The sequence below is a fragment of the Carcharodon carcharias genome, chromosome 11 (assembly GCF_017639515.1).
Source record: "Carcharodon carcharias isolate sCarCar2 chromosome 11, sCarCar2.pri, whole genome shotgun sequence".
NCBI lineage: Eukaryota > Metazoa > Chordata > Chondrichthyes > Lamniformes > Lamnidae > Carcharodon > Carcharodon carcharias.
In genome coordinates this window covers 12,795,318-12,815,330 of record NC_054477.1, presented here as the reverse complement: position 1 = coordinate 12,815,330, position 20,013 = coordinate 12,795,318, and the positions used below count along the sequence as shown (strand labels likewise).

General features: G+C 42.1%; 1 protein-coding gene across 1 annotated transcript in view; it reads right to left on the bottom strand.

The window, feature by feature from the left end:
* Positions 1-245: 245 nt before the first annotated feature.
* Positions 246-20,013, bottom strand: part of acer3 (alkaline ceramidase 3) — a 207,849-nt gene continuing 188,081 nt past the window's right edge. The window contains exons 8-11 of the mRNA XM_041199204.1: positions 19,441-19,542; positions 17,773-17,880; positions 12,262-12,307; positions 246-4,465 (exon numbers count right to left, since the gene is read on the bottom strand). Coding sequence (XP_041055138.1) covers positions 4,409-4,465; positions 12,262-12,307; positions 17,773-17,880; positions 19,441-19,542 — 313 coding nt within the window. The 3' untranslated portion in view covers positions 246-4,408. The remainder of the gene's footprint in view (positions 4,466-12,261; positions 12,308-17,772; positions 17,881-19,440; positions 19,543-20,013) is intronic.

Sequence of the window (20,013 nt, the reverse complement as noted above, 5' to 3'; positions counted from 1 at the left end):
AATGAAAAGATCACTTCAATTCTAACAATCCAACTATCATAATTAGCCATCGGGTTTGAACTCAAGGCCTCTATGTGACTGGTCCAGTAACATACACTTAAATTATGGGCCCAGAAGAGGAGTTGTTGAGGTGAAAGCAAGCACTTGGTGTCAAAGACGCAAGAATGAGAAGCAGAAGTTCCAATTTAAATTGGGGGAAATAGAGAGCAATTTCTACTGAACATAATACACACACACACACAATGTTCTTTCATCAGCTTTTAATTTTTCACAAAAGTTAGTTACATTAATATTGAAATATTACACATAATTCAAAATAGTGTACGATTCAATATTTGAAGTTGTCTTTTTATTGTTAACACTGGTGCTGTTATTTTTTTATTACGTTGTCCATTCCTGGCACATCTGGAGTGCATTCTGAGCACACACCATGTAACGTCATAGTGCTGCTGCAGTCATTGCATTGGGCAAAGCAACATTCAACGGAGACACACTTTATAAATGATTACAGAAATTATATGAAGAAAATTTGGTCAGTTTATGAATTGGTTGTGGAATATTCTAATAGCCCCTCACACACATGCAATACAGATCAGTGCTGTAGGGATGTACAAGGGTTAGACACCAGTGCAGGTCCGCCATGTAACCCCAACGTGCATCTGTTGCCAATGAGATAGAGTAAAAATAAATTCACATAATACCCTGTGCAGATTGGAAGCCCTTTGAACGTTCAGATCAGATAGGAAAGAATCGCATAGTAACAACACAGGTGCACACTTCCAAAGACATTTTCAAATAGGTTATGTTTTAAAGCTATAGAGCCACTAGACTTGGAGATTCACGACCTTGGTTTGGGAGCTCTCACTCAATAGAGTGAGGACTGGGCGCTTTGAAATGTTACTTGCTTGGTATCCAAGCAACGACACTGCATTCAGAGAGGAAAAGTCGTGAAGTGCTCCTAGCTTGATTAACAGCACAATTGCAGCAAGATTTGTTTCACCAAATTTGGAATGTTTTCCCCTTCGAATCGTATTTGCATGAGGAAACCCTCATGTTATTTTCAAAAACATCTAAATTCCCTGCAACAGCGAAACAAACCGCATCAAAATAATAAACCTCTTGTGTGCTTGAGTTTTCTGCAGTTATATGAAGTAGGCATTAAGCGAAGAAATTGTCAAACCAAAAAAAACCAAAAAAGCAGAAACTAATCAATGCGGTGATCTTAGGGGCCACATGATTTCCAGTTTTAGAAAAGTTGGACAATTAAAATAGTTACACAATATTGTCCTTCTCACTTCTGACTACTTGGGGCAGCTTCTTAGCAACAAAAGCAAAGAATCAGGCTCTGTGCTTAGTACCCTTGTGGCACTTTATCTGTGACACTTGCTTGCAATTCCAGCCTTCAGTCAGAACATTGCTGAAGCACTTCAGCTTGTCAGGTTGTTTCAATCTCAGCTGAAAGGTACTGGGCAGGGTGGGGAGGGGGGATAGGGGCCTTTACTTATTGTCATTTGTGAATGATGCAATTCAGAGTCTTGATACGATGTCTGTTCTCGACAGAGCCTGCTTGAGGCTTTCGTCTTCCCCTTTGAAATTGCTCCAAAATAAGTCATGCTCTCTCCCCACATCACCCAACTTAAACCCAGCAGCATCTTAAACACAAATTTAAAAACAAAGATGATCCAAAACTCAGCAACGCATTTAGTTCAATAGTAACATAGTTCTCACACAGACAATGATGAAAAATTGAAGAACAATCTGTCCTTATTCCACAGTCGTGTCCCATCAGTGAAGCTAACAGTTAGGCAACAAACGCAGTCAAATTGTACTTGGCTAGTCATACTTTTGTTATTAGTGGAAAGATCTTTTACTAAACTGAATTATGACTTTGTCTTATAATTGGCAAGTGTACTTTTTAAAAGCTGCTTCTCTCCTGGCTGTTAGTTACGAGTCTGAAGCTGGAGGTGGGAAAGCTGAACCAGGGTGACATTGGTTACTGATTTAAACCCCTTGTCTAGAGTATGAATTTTATGAACTAAGAGAATGGTCACTGTGATTTATTGCACAGGAGTGGGAGGGTGATGGGGGAGGGGAAGGGTAGTGTTGGGAGAAAGAGAAATCTTTCTGGACTTAACATTTGGTCCATGTGTCTACAGTAATGACCTTCAGACTTTCCTGTATGACGTTCACCTGCAAATAATACAAAATTAAAAGTCCAGAAGGTGGTATTAACAACCCAAAGACACACATAATATTACTGCATTAGTACCATCAACCATTGGTACCAACAACAGGAACTTTATGTCAACATTGCAATTGACAAGGCATTCATCTCATGGCTTCCCTGGAAAATCCCTGTGCAATCCTCACTGGCATGTACTGAGAAATTTAGCTTGCTTTCAACATCACCCTTAACTGGATTGATGGCAATGCTGACTGTATGAAATTACTCTTAATCATAGCTCAGTCTCTTAAAAGACAGAACGTAGCTGGGATAAAGGCACTGGGCTCATTAACACTAAGGGGTGCAGTCTACAGGGCTACTGGGGAACTGTTTGCTACACTGATGTAACATAAAACCACCTCCTCATGAAAGTCCCATCCCAAATCAATAAACCCTCAGGGAACCACTGAGCTGGAAAATATTAGGAACCTGGAATGCTTGGTTCCCTTGGCTAAAGTGGATAGAATGGCAGATTTTACAATACATGAGAATACCCCAGATAGTGGCCTGTTTCATTTCTTTACAAATACAGATGGACAGGCTGTGTGTTGCAGGTCCTATTTCACAGCAGCTAACAGGTGGTAATATGGGGTGATGGACCATTGGCTGGAGCTTTCAAACCTTCACATTACCACGTAAGGTGACATTTGGCTTGCTGAACTGGAGATGTACCAGAATTGAGGCCAATTCACCCCTTGCATCAGGCCATGGGCTTTAGACACCCATGAAAAAATAACTTTAGTGCACTGCCTGGAGGGCAGCCTGGAATGATATGTAACCTGCATGATCAGAATTGACATGGTGAAGTGAAGTGTGATGGGAAAGGGCATTAAGGAGAGGGGAAAAAGGCCAATCAAGTATAAATCAAGTACAACAAAATCCAGGCCTGAATATTAACATGACCACAAGAGCAGGGCTGCCAAATTCATAAGTAATGTATGTGGGGGCCACATTTCCAGCTTCATAAATAAACTCACCCATGCCCTGAAATTCTGCTGGGTACTCGCCCAATCTCCTGCTGCCTCCCTGGGGAATTCCTATGGAAATGGCATTTACATTTTCTGATGATCCCCTGATGGGTTTGGCTGCAGAACGGGAGAATCCCCATTGAATTGTAGGACTCTAATGAAGGACACAAATTTTAGCTATAAAACTCCAATATAAAAGGTTACTGAAAGAAGAGCAAACACGATATGCAGTTTAAATATAATCCAAACGCACGCACACGATTTTCAGTTTTTTCTGTGACCAGCACAAACTGATTAAACTCTTAGAAAACAATAGCCCTATAGTGTTTTCCACCCCCACTGTTACTGTTTAACTGGTTACTGAGCGGGGCAGCGATGACATTCATTCTCACTCAAATTGCACAGTCCTGGAGTCACCCCGACTAGCCCTCCACACCCAGCTCAACTTCAAAATATCTCACACAATACTGAAATTTGGTAACCTGCTGTATGAATGGCATTAAAATGATCAGGAGGAAAGTGTCAGAGTAGGAGATGAGGGGAGATGATAGGAGGGGTATGGTTCCATTGTTCTTCACCCCACCCACCATCCCCCCACAACTGTTTGGGGATGAGCTACGTAAGTCCCCCGCTCCCAAGATCTGGAATGGCCTCTGCGTGCCCTTCATTGTATGTGTTTGCAACTCTGTGTTGAGGTATTGCTCATTGCACACCTCTGGTGTTGAGGGCCCATGGAGAGACTTAATCGTAAATCTTGTGAAACAAATTCTTTAAACCATTAGACGGGCAGAATTGACAGCAAGACGCAAACAGAAAAATGTTATAAGGAACAGTGAAGCAGTGAGTTTCAGTCCATAATTTGTTCAATATTTTGGCCACGTATACAAAATCCAAAAGAAGATTAGCTGCTCTCAGATTAAATCGGTTATCAGAGTGTTATTAGAGACCACCCAAACGTCATCATACAAGCTGCAATATTCCTTATTTCCCCTTGTACATAATAACCTCCCATGTTATTCTACTACACCTGGCAGCATTTTAAAAAAATAAATACAAAAACTCAGCATGATTGAAATTTATCAGTGTGTTTCTTCTCTTCATGATTCAGTTCAAACCTTTTTACTCATGAACACTTGCTCCACAGAATCAGATGAAACAGCTCTCAGTGCTGAAGAGCAGCTTGCTCTTTACCAGAGATTTTAATTTCTGAAGTTTTTTAGTGCTTCTTAGGAGGAGGTTCCACCCAAATAACAGGCCACACACCAAGCAGAAACTGAAATTTAAAAAAAAAATCATTTAATATTAATGAAAGAAAGTAGAAAATGCATTGTTATAATACCTTTCACCACCAATCCCAAAGTATTTTACAGTCAATGAAGTACTTTTGAAGCACAGTCAACTGCTGTAATGTAGAAACCGGTGACAATCAATGTGCACACAGCAAGCTCCCACTGCTTCTGGCTTTTATCACATTGCTGATGTATTGCAGTGATGTTGGTTGAGAGATCAATGCTGGTCCAGGACCTGTGGAAAACTCCCCCGATCATCTTCAAACTAGTGCCACTAGGTCTTGTGGACGAGGCCTCACTTTAACATCTCATCCGAAAGACGGAATCTCTGACAGTGCAGCACTCCCTCAGTACTGCACCAGAGTGTCAGCCTAGATTATGTGCTGAAGTCTCTAGAGTGGGACATGAGCTTACTGGCCACAAGAAGAAGAAATGAAGGACACAATTTCACCCACCCAATCTCTCCTCCTAACTGCAATTGTTCCATTTGTGGGTGTGCCTGTAAAACAGGGAACTAATGTCCAGGACCTACTTTCCGTTTTGATTTGTTTTGAGAGAGTCTGGGCTGATCTGGGTACGTGATCTTGACAGAGCTGAGGTACAGCACTACTGCTCTCCTCCTTTTGTTATTCAATGACAGACAGCAAAAATAATATAATTAGAAGGCAGGGTAGCCCCAGCATTCATAGTGCAAGTGAAATGGCCCTTCAAAATTAGGGCACTTGCCAATCCTGCATAGCTTATTCTCACCCCGCACTTCTGTGAAGATGCTTACCCAAAACTCTGCTGGCTGTCTCTTGATTCGCACCAAGTCCCTTTCACCCATCACCCATACTCACTGACCTATATTGGCCTCCAGCCCATAGACCTCGAATTTAAAATTCTCATCCATGTGTTCAAACCCTTCCATGGCCTTGTCTCTCCCCACCTCAGTAAGACCTCTGTGTTGCCCCAATTCTGCTTCATGCATTCCTGAGTTTCATTGCCTCAATATAGGTGATTATGCCTTCAGCTGCCTAGACTCTAAATTCTGGAATTCCCTCCCAAAACTTTTAGAGCCTCTCTCTGGGACTTACTGCCTGGAGTCCCGGTTTCTGATGCTGCTGGCTTTCTATCCCTGTTATTCAAGTTATTCAGGTCCCTAGTCAAATTCTTTACTCTGCGGCTGTTGGCGCTATACTGTCTTGGAGTGACAGGTGCTGATACTGAACGATAACAGTGGAGCAAAGTCATTCCTGACAGCGCTGACTTCCTCGCTGGGCAAAACAATTCAACAGATGTGTTTAGTAAAGAAACACAGAAGAAAAACAAAGTACAAGCCAGAAAAGGATGCTTTGGATAAGACAACTATGGAGTGTCAGGTGGAGTTCTCCTCTATAAGAAACTTTGGGGGTTGGTACTGGGAGCAATCTCTGTGTGCAAATGAGTCACTTTATTTCAACGTTAATGTTTTAGGTCTGTGACTTTTTATCTGAACTGATGAAAAAAAAATCACAGACCTTAAGCATTAACTCTGTTTTTCTCTTCACCGATGCTGCCAGACCTGCTGAGTATGTCCAGCTTTTCCTGTCCTCACTTCAAATTTCCAGTCCTCATAGTATTTTGCTCTTGTACTTTTTAATCAATATTTGTTGTGAGAGCTTTTGGAAGAGATGATTTCATAAAGGCACCTCAAAACAGTGATAGCAAACATTGAGGCAGATTCGCATTATTCCCCAATTTTTGATGCCCAAAGCTCGTCCCTTGAGTTTTTGACACCCTGGTTTCCGATGCACAATGCTGGTCAAGGGAGAGTTAGGCCAAGGTTTTCTTTTAAGGACTGAACCTTGAATCTGCTGATCTCTGGTAGTTGCTGAACAAAAGTGAATTTCCAACATAGTATGTTTTTGAACTCACTAGCACAAGCAGTAGCTCACCACCACCTCCTCAAGGGCAATTAGGGATGGGCAATAGATGCCCACATCCCATAAATAAAAAAAAGCTGAGGCGAATAGCATAGATTCATTCAAGGGGAAGCTAGATAAAACACGAGGGTGAAAGGAATAGAATAGCATTGAAGTAACTCGGAGAAGGATCATGTGGAACTAAACCCTGGCAATGCCCAGCTGGTCAACATGGCCCTTTTTTGTGCTGTGCATTCTAGGTAATACCATGTAATTTACATAGTGCACAGTTTTATGCTGCATCTCATTAAATTTAAACAAGCCATGTTCCAGGTGTAACTGGCCTTACTTTTCTGTTCCTTTCTTCTGCTCAGTGTTGCCACTTGTTCACGAACTCTTGCATTTCAATACGGACTTTAGAAAGAATTGGCAAACACATTCGAGGAAAACATTCACAGAACTTTATATTGTGCCTTTTTTCTTTTACATATAAAATATCTTCTGCCCCTACCTCCTGAAGGTGCTGACTCCTGCTGGACTATAAACCCATCGGCATCAGTGGCCTCTGCTACAACTAGGCAAGTAGGGAATGGGGAATTAATGCCGCCTTGTCCATGTCATTTACATCCCAATGAAACACATTTAAGCAAGAGGAAATCCTTAGCCTAAAGAATTTTGCATATTGTGCTTTATCCTGACTACGATTTGTATTTACCCAGCATAGCAGGACAGTTGACTCAAAGCATGGTTGGAAGTTTCAGTAAAGTGCACAAAATCCAGACCAGAAGGTGCGGCTGAGCTGCTGAAACATCCCACCACCAACTTTCACCAGTATGGCTCCCAAAGTATCATGAATGCAAATATTATAAACTAGGGTTGTACTCCCTAGCTTTTAGGAACGTTTTCAAGGTAGTAAGGGAAACAGATAGCTTCTCTCTAGCTACACTATTTCCATTGCTCAGAGAGTCCAGGACTAGGCGACATGGTCTAAAGTCAGCACTGAAGTGCTGCGTTGGGGTGCAGTAGAGAGCTTCATTTGGAGATTGGTGACTGAGGGAGTTTAAGGGTTGAACTCTATCTAAAGTCTAGTCTTTCTTTAATTTAGCAATTAACTAAAAGTTGCTGTTAGGGTTGGAAGAAGGTGAGTTTTAGTCCAGCCTTAAAATAGGGCTCATACAGGCTCTGCTTGCAACTGCAACTAGTTAATCAGGTTTTCAGATGCTAGATTCAGAGAGTATAAAAGTAGGCTATCTTATGGTGTTGACTTTGTCTGCACTGGAATGCTGTGTTTGTCTGCAGTAGAGTGCTTCAGTTGAAGTTTGGTGACAGGGAGTTTGGTGAGAAGGGAGGTGGTACTTTCTTTTTCAACCTTTCCTCAGAAAGAAGAGCGGTGGCCTTGGTAAATAGGAACTAGTCAGTAAATTACAGAAGTATAATATTTTTAAAGGTCCTATACTTGGATTTAACTGAGATGTGCCAGGAATAAGGGAAATTTAAGGCCAATACAATACAGTGATATAAATAATCCAAAGTAGAATATAGTTAACGTAAGGGGAATAAAGTTAAGGCATAGAAGGGCAGCTCAGTCAAGTGGAATAAGTATCCTCTAATATGTGCGAAGTCATGGACACTACTGGGTGTCCTAGTTGAGCACATGTGCAGGAAATGCTGCCAGCTGCAGAAACCTGAGCTCCGGGTTTCAGAGCTCAAGCGGCGGCTGGAGTCACTGTGGCGCATCCGCGAAGCTGAGAGCTACGTGGTTAGCACGTTTAGACAGGTGGTCACACTGCAGCTTAAGGGCCTGGAGACAGAGAGGGAATGGGTGGCCACTAGGCAGTCCAAGAAAAGTAGGCAGGTAGTGCAGGAGACCTCTGGGGTCCCACTCACAAATCAGTTTTCCATTTTGGAAGCTGGTGAGGGTGCTGGTTCCTCAGAGGAGTGCAGTCAGAGGCAAGTTTGTGGCATCATGAGCGGCTCGTTGTATAGGAAGGGAAGGAAAAGAAAGGGACAGCGACAGTGACAGGGGATTCATTAGCTAGGGGAACAGACAGGCGTTTCTGTGACCGTAGATGTGACTCCAGGATGGTATGTGACCTCCCTGGTGCCAGGGTCAAGGATGTCACAGAGCGGCTGCAGGATGTTATTCTGGGGGAGGGTGATCAGCCAGAGGTCATGGTCCACATTGGGACCAATGACTGAGGTAGGAAGGGAGGTGTGGTCCTGCAGTCTGAATTTAGGGAGCTAGGTAAAAAATTAGCAAGCAGGACCTCTAATGTAGTAATCTCCAGATTGCTCCCAGTGCCTGGTGCCAGTGAGTACAGAAATAGGAAGGTAAGGTAGATGAATGCATGGCAGGAAAGATGGTGCAGGAGGGAGTGCTTTAGATTCCTGGGACACTGGGACTGGCTCTGGGGGAGATGGCACATGTACAAGCCAGACGGGTTGCACCTGAACAGAGCTGGGACTGAGATCCTCACAGGGTGTTTTGCTAGTGCGGTTGGGAGGACTTTAAACTAACTCCGCAGGGGTGTGGGAACCAAGAAAAAAACATTAGAGAAGAATACCAGGGTGCACAAAATACTGGGAGGGACAGATAGCACTAGTATAGAGAAAAGTAAGTTAATAGGTAAAGTCGGGGTAAGGGAGAAAGTAACAAAATCTAAATCAGGGTTACGGTGCATGTATGTGATGGAACGATGTATAGTAAATAAGATTGGGGAGTTACAGGCGCAGATTGTCATGTGGAAATATAATGTTGTGGTGATAACAGAGAACTGGCTGAAGGAAGGGCAGAACTGGGTGTTAAATATTCCTGGGTACAAGGTGTTCAGAAAAGATAGGAAAGGGGGAGGGGTGGTGGTATTGGTTAAGGAGAGCATTGCAGTGCTGGAGAAAGAGGATGCCCCAGAGTGTTCAAGGACAGAATCAATTTGACTAGAGCTGAGGAACAAAAAGGGTGCAATTACATTGCTCGGTGTAGTCTGTAAACCACAAAATAGTGAGAAGGATGTAGAGGAACAAATCTGCAGGGAAATTACAGAGAGATTCAGGCATTATAGAGTAATTATAATGGGGGTCTTTAATTACCCGAATGTAGACTGGGACAGTGGTAGTGTAAAGGGCAGAGAGGGGCAAAAGTTCCTAGATTGTGTTCAGGAGAATTTTCTACAGCAGTATGTGTTCAATCCAACAAGAAAAGATGCACTGTTGGACCTGATTCCTGGAAATGAGCTGGGCCAAGTAAATCAAGCGTCAGTAGGGGAACATTTAGGAGACAGTGATCATCATATTGTACGTTTTAGGATGATGATAGAAAAGGACGATAGGCAATCCAGAGTAAAAATAATTAACTGGACAAGAGCCAACTTTGATGGGCAAGAACAAAGCTGGGTCAGATAGACTGGAACGAAAGACTGGCAGGAAAAACTGTAGTTGAACAATGGGCTACCTTCAAAAAAAAAAATTGGTTTGGGCACAGTCAAGGTATATTCCATTGAAAGGAAAAGGTAGGACAAACTAGTCCAGAGCTCCCTGGATGAAAAATAAGATTGAAATTAAGATAAAGAAGAAAATGTGCGCTTATGACAGGTGTCAGGTAGAAAATACAATTGAGAACCGAGAGGTAACCAAGAGGTATATAGAAGGGTCAGAGGGGAGGTGAAAAAGCATATTAGAGAAGTGAAGAGGGAATATGAGAAAAGACTGGCAGCCAACATAAAGGGGAATCCCAAAGTCTCCTATGGACATATAAATAGCAAAAAGGGTGGTAAAAGGAGGAGTAGATCCGATTAGGGACCTAGAAGGGAATTTACACATGGACAAAGGGGCCATGACTGAGGTATTAAATGAATATTTTGCCAAGGAGGTAGAGGCTACCCAGTCCAGGGTGACAGACAAGGAAACTCCGTCATTAGAAAGGTCCAAAATTGATAAGGAGGAAGTGCTGGATAGACTGTCGGTATTTAAGTTGACAAGGCACAGGGACTGGATGAGATGCATCCAAGGATATTGAAGGAAGTGAGAGTAGAAGTTGCAGGGGCACTGGCCATAATCTTTCAGTCTTCCCTAGAATCAGGGGTGGTGCCAGAGGACTGAAGAATTTCAAACATTATGCCCTTGTCCAAATAAGGTTGTAAGAATAAGCCAAGCAAATACAGACCAGTCAGTTCAAGTTCAGTGGTAGGCAAGGTTCTAAAAACAATTATTTGGGATAGAATTAGTAGTCACATGGAAAAATATGGGTTCATTAGGAAGAACCAGCATGGACCTCTAAAGGGGAAATCGTGTTTAACTAACTTGGAGTTTTTTGAAGAGGTAAGAAGAAAGGTTGTTGAGGGCAATGCTGTCGATGTACACGGACTTTGAAAAGGACTTTGACACAGTGCCACACAACCAACTTGTGAGAAAAGTTATGGCTCATGGAATAAAAGGGACAGTAGCAACGTGGATACAAAATTGGCTGCAAAATAGGAAGCAGAGAATAATTGTCAATGGATGTTTTTCGGGCTGGAGGAAGGTTTGCTGTGGAGTTCCCCAGGGGTCGGTATTAGGACTGTTGCTTTTCCTGATATATATTAATGATTTAGATCTTGGTATACAGGGGGCAATTTCAAGGTTTGCAGATGGGAATGTTGTGAACTGTGACGAGGACGGTGTGGAACTTCAAGAGGACTTGGACAAGTTGGTGGAGTAGGCAGATAGATGGCAGATGAAGTTCAATGTGGAGAAGTGTGAGCTGATGCATTTTGGTAGAAAGAGCATGGACAGACAAGATAAAATAAGGGGTGGAACTTTGAAGGGGGTGCAGGAGCAGAAAGACTTGGGCATATTTGGGCATGGATCATTAACGGTGGGAGGACAGGTGGAGAGAGCAGTTAATAAAGCATATAGCTTCCTGGGCTTTATTGATAGGGGCATAGAATACAAGAGCAGGGAGGTTATGCTGAATTTATACAAGACCCTTGTTAGACCTCAGCTGGAATATCATGTACAGTTCTGGGTACGATATTATAGGAAGGATGTGAACACATTGGAGAGAGTGCAGAAGAGGTTTACGAAAATGGTCCCAGGGATGAGAAACTTCAGCTATGAGGATAGATTGGAGATGTTGGGACTGTTTTCCTTGGGGAGGAGAAAGCTGAGAGGAGACTTGATAGAAGTTTTCAAAATCATGAGAGGGCTGGACAGAGTAGATAGGGAGAAGCTGTTCCCACTCGTAAAAGGATCAATAACGAGAGAGGGTACAGATTTAAAGTGATTTGCAAAAGAAGCAAATGTGATGTGAGAAAAAACTTTTTCACACGAGTGGTTCGGGTCTGGAATGCACTGCTTGGAAGTGTGGTGGAGGCAGGTTCAATTGAGACATTCAGGAGGGCATTAGATGATTATTTGAATAGAAACAAGGTGCAGGGGTATGGGGAAAAGGCTGAACAATGGCACTAGGTCATAGTGCTCATTAGAGAGCTGGTGCAGACACAATGGGCCGAATGGCCTCCTTCTGCGCTGTGAAGATTCTGTGAAATGTTAGTTAGATCTTTCAGGAGTGAAATTAGGAAACACTTCTACACACAGAAGTGGGCAAAAGTTTGGAACCATCTTCCACAAACAGCGACTGATGCTTGGCCAATTGCTGATGCGAAATCTGAGACTGATATATTTTTGCTCACCAGAGGTATTAAGGGATATGAAGCAAAGTTGGGCGAATCGATTTAGTGCACAGAACAGCCAACTGACTTACTCCTATTCCTACAAGATGATGGTTATTTTCGTGTCTATACACGTAGGAAACCATTCTTCCTCCTTAACAATAACAAAACCTTGGGAAAATATTACCTTGTTTTACAAAACAAAACTGAAACTTAAGGCCACTAATTGGCACATCACTCGTCATGACTTACCTTCACTTTAGGTCTATATTTCAAGTATAGAGTTCTTGTATACATACTGAAAAAGATAGATAAGAAACTTGGATCAGAGTTAGCAGTACATAAATACGCATCAGCAGTTGATACCTGTGAGGATTAAATCACGATAAGTACCAATGCATTGGTCATCATTATTGTGTTTGGCTGTTCTCAGCAAGGTTTTAATGTTGCAATAGTGTCTGACACAAACCAGATTCATTGCCAAATGTTCAGTTGTGCGCACCAGGGCTATGAAGAAATACGGGTTGCAACACAATTTGCCTAATTTCCAGTTAATTCCTCTTCCGAAGGCATGCTGAGACACTGTTCTGTGGCTAAATGTCATTCTCTGGATGGTGCATTACAAATATTTTTGATTTAGGAAGAATCCAAGTTTTGATTGTAAGATGAGATGTTAAACCGAGGCCTGTCAATCTTCTCAGACGGGTGTAAAATGTCATTAAAAATGCCCTCTGAACAAAGGCAATTAGGGGTGGGCAATAAATGCTGGCCTAGCCAGCGACACCTACATTCCACGAGCAAATAAGTTTTAAAAAACCATACGCACTACTTCATATGAATTAGGAGGAGTAGGCCACTCAGCCCCACGAGCCTGCTCTGCCATTCAATAAGACCATGACTGATCCGATTGTAACCTCAACTCCACATTCCAGCCTACGCCCAATATCCTTTCACTGTCTTGCTTATCAAGAATCTACCTACCTTTAACTTAAAAATATTCAAAGACTCTGCTTCTAGCACCTTTTGAGGAAGAGTTCCAATGATTCACCACCCTCTGAGAGAAAAAAATTCTCATCTGTCTTAAATGGGCAACCCCTTATTCTTAAACAGTGGTTTCTAGTTCTAGTTTCTCCCACAAGAGGAAACATCCTCTCCACATTCACCCTGTCAAGACCCTTCAGGATCGTATGCGTTTCAATCAAGTCGATGAGCTGGGGAGTTCTTGCAGGTGTCCAGGCCATTATTTATTTCTCATTCAAGATCACTGAAGAAAGATTCTAATTATTTAGTTGTTTGGTAGCACAGAACTCGAGTGTTGCTGAAAAAGAGAGACATTTTTTGTCAAAGCTTTTCATCTTGCACTCATCAGGACAATTTGCAAGAATACCAAATGTAAAGAGAACAACAATTTATACTGTATGAAAAGAGAGTGCTGATTGGTTGGCAAGTGGACTCTGATTGGTGGAGGCATTGCCATGGAGAATGCATCAGTTGGAAGTGACTGTCAGTTAACTGCTAAGTATGGTTTGAAATTTAAACCAGGTTGCTTGATCCTGATTGATCAAGGCATTGCCCTGAGAAATGAGTCAGCCAATGACCATCACTTATTTTGTTTAGCTGAAACAGACTCAATGTGTGTACATGTTCTTTCTTTTTGCAAAGAACAGGGCTCTGTGTATTAATATATGTAGCTTCTAGTACACACAAATGCGCCACACGTTTAGCTAAACAAAATAAGTAACAGTCATTCGCTGTTTCATTCTTAGGACAGTGCCTTGACCAATCAGAGTCAAGCTTCCTGGTTTAAATTTCAAACAATGCTTGGCAGTTAACTGTTAGTCACCATCAACTTGTGCATTCTCCACAGCAACGCCACTACCAGAGTCCACCCCGTTAATCAGCACTCTCTTCTCCTACGGTATAAATTGTCATTCCCTTTACCTTTGGTATTCTTGTAATTGTCCTGCTGAGTGCAAGACAAAAAGCTTCAACCAAAAAAAGTACTTTTTCAGCTGTAATTCTGCGTATTTTCAGTGCTATTCGTGGGAGTTAACTGAGCACAAATTGGTGCTGCATTTCCTACATTACAACAGTGACTATATTTCAAAAGTACTTCATGAGCTGTAATGCGCTTGGAGGCCATGAAAGGTTCTACATAAATGCAAGTCGCTTCTTATTTGATATTTACACAGATACACTTTGCATCAGGGACCAGCGATATGGATCACGATGGGGAAACCCAGTAAACTCCCCCCTACCCCTCAAGCAGAGATGGTGCTGCACCGGTAATGCCACTGGGCTAGTCATCCCAAGGCTCAGGCTAATGCCCAGGGGACATGGGTTCAAATCCAAACACGGCTGTTGATGGAATTTAAATTCAATTAATAAAATCTGGAATTGAAAGTTAGGTTCAGCAAAGGTAACTATGGAACTATCATTGATTGTTGCAAAAATCCTTCTGGTTCACTAATGTCCTTTAGGGAAGGAAATCTGCCATTCTTACCTGGTCTGGTCTGCAAGTGACTCCAGACCTACAGTAATGTGGTTGACTCTTAACTGCCCTTTGAAATGGCTTAGCAAACTACTCAGTTCAAGGGCAGTTAGGGATGGGCAACAAATGCTGGGCTTGCAGTGATGCCCACATCCCATCAAAGAATAAAGAAAAAAAGCACAAGGATTCTAGAGGTAGAAGTTAATTTATAAAACCCTGGATGAGGTCAACCAACTCAGCCAAATTAACAACCTGCATTTATAATCACACCTTTTAATATGTTAAAATGCCCGAAGGCACTTCACAGGAGCTTAATCAGGAAACACTGGATGCCAAGCCACAGAGAGAAATTAAGGCAGATGAGCAAAAGCTCACTCAAAGAGGCAAGAAAAAGAGAATGATAGAGAGGTCGAGAGGGCTAAGGATCTAGCAGTTGAAGTTACAGCCGCCAGTACAGTGCAAACTGTGTTTGAGCAAGAGACAAGAATTAAGTAACCTCTCTCCTTACTATAACTGTTGAGCTGTTATAACCTAAGCTTGCATTACCTAATCAGTGCTTTCCAATTTACCTCTCAATAAAAAACACATTTTTGTCTGGTTGCGATTCAATACTGGTTAAATTTAACTTTGCACGGCACTGTAACAAACCAAGATTTAAAAAATATTTAAACGTACTCTGTTCCTCTGTGATATTACAGCTTTATTATACTATATGTGCCAGTCTGAGATTAATCCCGGCAGGGTGAAACACAAGGGCAGCAGATCCCGTTGTCAGAAATGTTCAATTTTGGTTCCTTTTATCTGCTCCAGTGATGAAGGTGAACTTTAATGGCACCATTTCAAGAAGAGTATGGAATACTCAAAGTGTCCTGGACAACAAAACTCCCTTCAACTATTGCAGATGACCAAGAAGTAGCTCACCATCACCTTCTCAAGAGTAATTAGGGATGGGCACTAAATGCTGGCCTTGCCAGTGACACCCACATTCCATGAATGAATAAAAAATACAACACCACCAAAACAAAGCTACTGGTCATTCATCTCGTTAAAGTTGCTACTATTGGTGCAGAATGGCGGCAATGTCTGTCTACATACATACTTAACAGTCACTGCATTCCTATCCTCCTGCTCTTGTCTCTGCCTAGTACAAAGGGAGCTTTTTGCATGTCTGAAAAGGTAAAGAGAAAAATCTTGGATTTGTAAACTGCCTTTCGCAACCTTGGGATATCCCAGAATGTTTAATATTCAATGGAGATATGACCCTCTGCTCACATTAAAAAAATTACTTTCCCACTCCACTTTGATATAGTACAGCAACTGAGCTGAGCAGCGAGTTGGAAAAGAGCTGCAAGGGATCAGACACAGCAGAAAAGCAAATGAAACAAGATTAAAGGGTCAACCGCTGACATTAACTGCAATCTGGAAAGCTGCTTTGTCATTTGACAGCTGGAAAACAATACTCCAACCAATCCCTCCCCAACAAGTTAGCAGCAAAACAAGGGCCAGCCTCATGCCGCAAGTTCTAAATGGCTGTGTCCCTTCTAGGCCTCGTCCTTTTCTCTATACTCATGCTTTTGTTCCTGGAATGTATCAACATCATTAATGCCAATTAAAGTAAAATTTGTCAGGATGTCTTAACAAATTTATTATTTTAAGGAGTTGAAAGTTAAATGAGCTAATTCCTTCCCTAATGCATTCAAAACATAATCCTCTTTACTTAGATAAAAGAAAGGGAATGTGTACAAAGTTTCTCACAGTCGTAATCTGACCTTGCACATGACCCCTAGGTCACGGTCTGGCTTTTTGACTATAATCATTTCTTTGCAACGTACCCCTTGGCCCCTGCCTTCTACAGAATGTTTTCTAAACATCCTTAAAAAAAGGAATCCTCTTATTCCAAAGTCAGTCATGCAGAAGGAATTAATAAGCATATTTCATTTGACATTAGCAAACATATACGTCAAACACACATAAATATCAAGAGCAAGAAAATATCATTCATTCTGTCACACCTTCCCCCATTCAGAATCAATACATGATTACTAATATGATCTCCTACCCCCTCCACCACCACCCATCATCATTCACTAGGGAAATAAGAACTTGAATTTATAAAGCACCTCTCGCAAAAGTGAAGTCACTATGGCAGCCATTTTAAGCACAGAACAGTATTTGGGTAAATGATCAGATTATCTGTTTTAGGAATATTAGTTAAGGGATGAATATTGGCCAAGACACCGGAGTAGGGCAGGGTGGGGGTGTGAGGGGACGTGGGGAAGGAACACCCTGAAGAATGGTCTAAGATTGATAAACTGCAACAGTTCACTCTCAAGGACAATATGCAACACTTGACTGCATTCCAATAGTATTCGACTGTTATAAAGTGCTTTGGAACATCTGGCAGCTTGTGAAAATACAAGTTCCTTCTTTTTCTCCTTCTGCCAAACATTCTGCTCCAAGCGTTGCATATGCAGAAATCCAGCCTGTAAAGTTCTCTCTCCCCACCACACATACTTATGCAGTAAAACAGGCAAATTACTCAACGCAGAACGCCCAGCCTCTGATGCTCTCACAGCTACAGTATGTATGTGGTTGGCCCAGTTGAGTTTCTGATGAATGGTGACCCCCTAGCATTTTGATGGTGGGGAATTAGATGATGGCAATGCCGTTGAATCTCATGGGGAGTGATTAGGCACTTTCTTGTTGGAGATGGTCATTGCCTGGCACTTGCGTGGTGCAAATGTTACTTGCCACTTATCAGCCCATGCCCAAATGTTGTCCAGGTATGCTGCATTCAGGTACAGGCTGCTTCATTGTCTGATGAGTTGCAATGGTGCTGAACACTGCACAGTGAACATCCCTGTTTCTGATTTTATGATGGAGGGAAGGTTATCAATGAACTGAAGATGGTTGAGCCAAAGACACTGCTCTGGGGAGCTCCTGCAGATAGCCTGGGCTGACGTAACTGACCTCCAATAACTACAACCATTTTCCTTTGTACTAGATATGACTCCAGCCAGGGGAAAATTTACCCCCACGCCCCATCCGATTCCCACCGACTTCAATTTTACTAAGGATCCTTGAACACAACTGTGCCATTCTTGAGGGTCTGCATTGGTGAAGTGAAAGCTGATCCAAAGCCCAGGGTCTGCTTGTTTAACAAACTGGAGACAGTGCATTCTGTATTTTCATGGGAGAAAGGAGCCAAAATAGTTTTAAAATCATTTTGCATCTTTAAGAAAGACAGCCGAGAACTTTGACGTGAAACATACCTGAAGAGAATGTGCAAATAGGAGCCAAGGCCTGTTAGAATGTGCCACCAAGCGTGAAACTGCGTTATGGCACCTAGCAGATGGAATGGTAACTTTTGCCGGATATCCCTTGAGAGAGGAAAGACTAATTACATTTCAAAAGTCATCCAAAATCACATATTACCAATTCTACCAATTTTGGCATCCATTGCTCTATTTACCAACATATACTGGGGTAGTTCCATGGATGCCAGTGGCTCTTTCACCAAGTTGCAGCTGTTCATGTGGAAAATTTGCCCAGGGGTACTGATAAGTAATTCAACTATGGGGCTATTTGGCCAAGACCAGCTGTAAATATATATATATATATATATATATATATAAAAATAACTTGGGTATCAGGATACATCGTGACACTTACAAGCTGGTGTGGACACAATGGGTCAAATGTCAATCAACATCCCCTGTGCTATAACCATTCAATGATTCTAGACTTGATAGTTTAACAATTTTAAAGCATGTGCAGGGACAGAAGGACCTGGGGAGGTCAAAGATGTGCATTTATCTTTGAAGGTGGCAAGATGTATTGAGAGTAGCTGGCAAAGCATAGGGATCTTGGGCTTCATAAATAGAGCACAGAAGCAGGGAAGTCAATGTTGAACCTTTATAAAGCTCCCGTTAGGCCACAGCTAGAGAACTGCATCCAGTTTGGTCACCACACTTTAGGAAGGATGTGAGTGTCCTTGAGCTTACAGAGAAGATTTACCAGAATGGTTCTCAGGATGAGGGATTTTAGCCACAAGGCTAGGTTGGCGAAGCTGATGTTGTCCTCCTTAGAGCAAAGGAGGAGGAGGATAGATTTGATGCAGGAGTACAAGATTATGATAAGGTATAAAGAAAAGCTTATCTCATTAACTGGTTGTACAGGACTGGAGGCACAGATTTAAGGTTTTTGGTAAGAGTTGCAGGAGGGATTTAAAGAAAAACTTTTTTACACAGTGAGTGGTAACGATGTGGAAGTTGCTGTCTTCTTGAGGGCGGTGGAAGTGGAGACCATCAGTGAAAGGAAATTGGGTGGGTCACTGAGGAAACTAAATTTGCAGGGCAATGCGGATAGAGTAGGAAAAGGGGACTGATTGGATTGCCCTACAGAAAGCTTGCAAGGACTCAATGGGCTGAATGGCCTCCACTTGTGCCATTATGCCTCTATAACAATCAGGATCACTTTTGGGGCAGGGAGAACATCTGCTATATTCCCAATATTGATTGACACCTTTTGGAAACAGTCTGGATCACCATTCCTCTTATGAACAGTAAACACTTGGGTGAGGTACCAGCAACAACCAATGAAACTGAACTCAATCAGAATTGACGGAGGACAAGAAGGGGGAAAATTACTAAGAACGGGGGAAAAAATTCGGGAAGCTTTTACATTTATGAGTTATATCATAGAATCATATAACAGAAAAGGCGACCTCTTGGTCCATCATGCTTGGGTCAGCTCTTTGGTAAAGCTATCTAATTAATCCACTCTATTGTGCTTTCCCTGTAGACCTGTATACTTTTCTTTTTCAGTATATATTTATTGAGAAAGCTTCCATCATCCTTTGTGCCAATATGCTCCTGACCATCATAACTTGCTCTGGAAAATTATTTCATCTATCCCCAATTAAAAAGGATAAAACGTACCTCAAATTACCGCAGAAGATGTTGTCTACATTCCAGAGAATAAAGCCCATCAGAAATACCCCGAGTGATGTATAGGCAAGGGGCCTCAGCCAAGGATAAACCCTGGAAGAAAAATACTTTTAAAATTATGAAGATGACAAACTTATATCTATATACCGCCTTTCATGCCCTTAAGATGTCAATTGTTTTACAGCCAGTGAACAATTTATGGTGTATTCAAATGTGGGAGCCAAATTGCATGCAAACCATAAAGAAATAAATGATCATAAAGTGTATTTTGATTGTGTTGGTTGAGTTATGACAAGGTGGCTCCTGCTTTGCTCTCAGCTTCCTAGGGAGCTCCTCACCGTACCCATCTATCAATGGCCGCCTGCTGCCATTGCTCTTTCACCCCTTTAAATCCTCACTTCTGCTGATTAAATTCCTCTCATTCTAACTGCGGGTGCATTTTAACACAAGCTTCAAGTTAACTGCTATTTTAAATAGCCTCTGCCTCACAGCTCAAAGTCCATCCCTCGACGTGAGCTTTGCCAAAAATCTGGAAAAGACCTGGCTGTGGATTTTCTCTCAAAT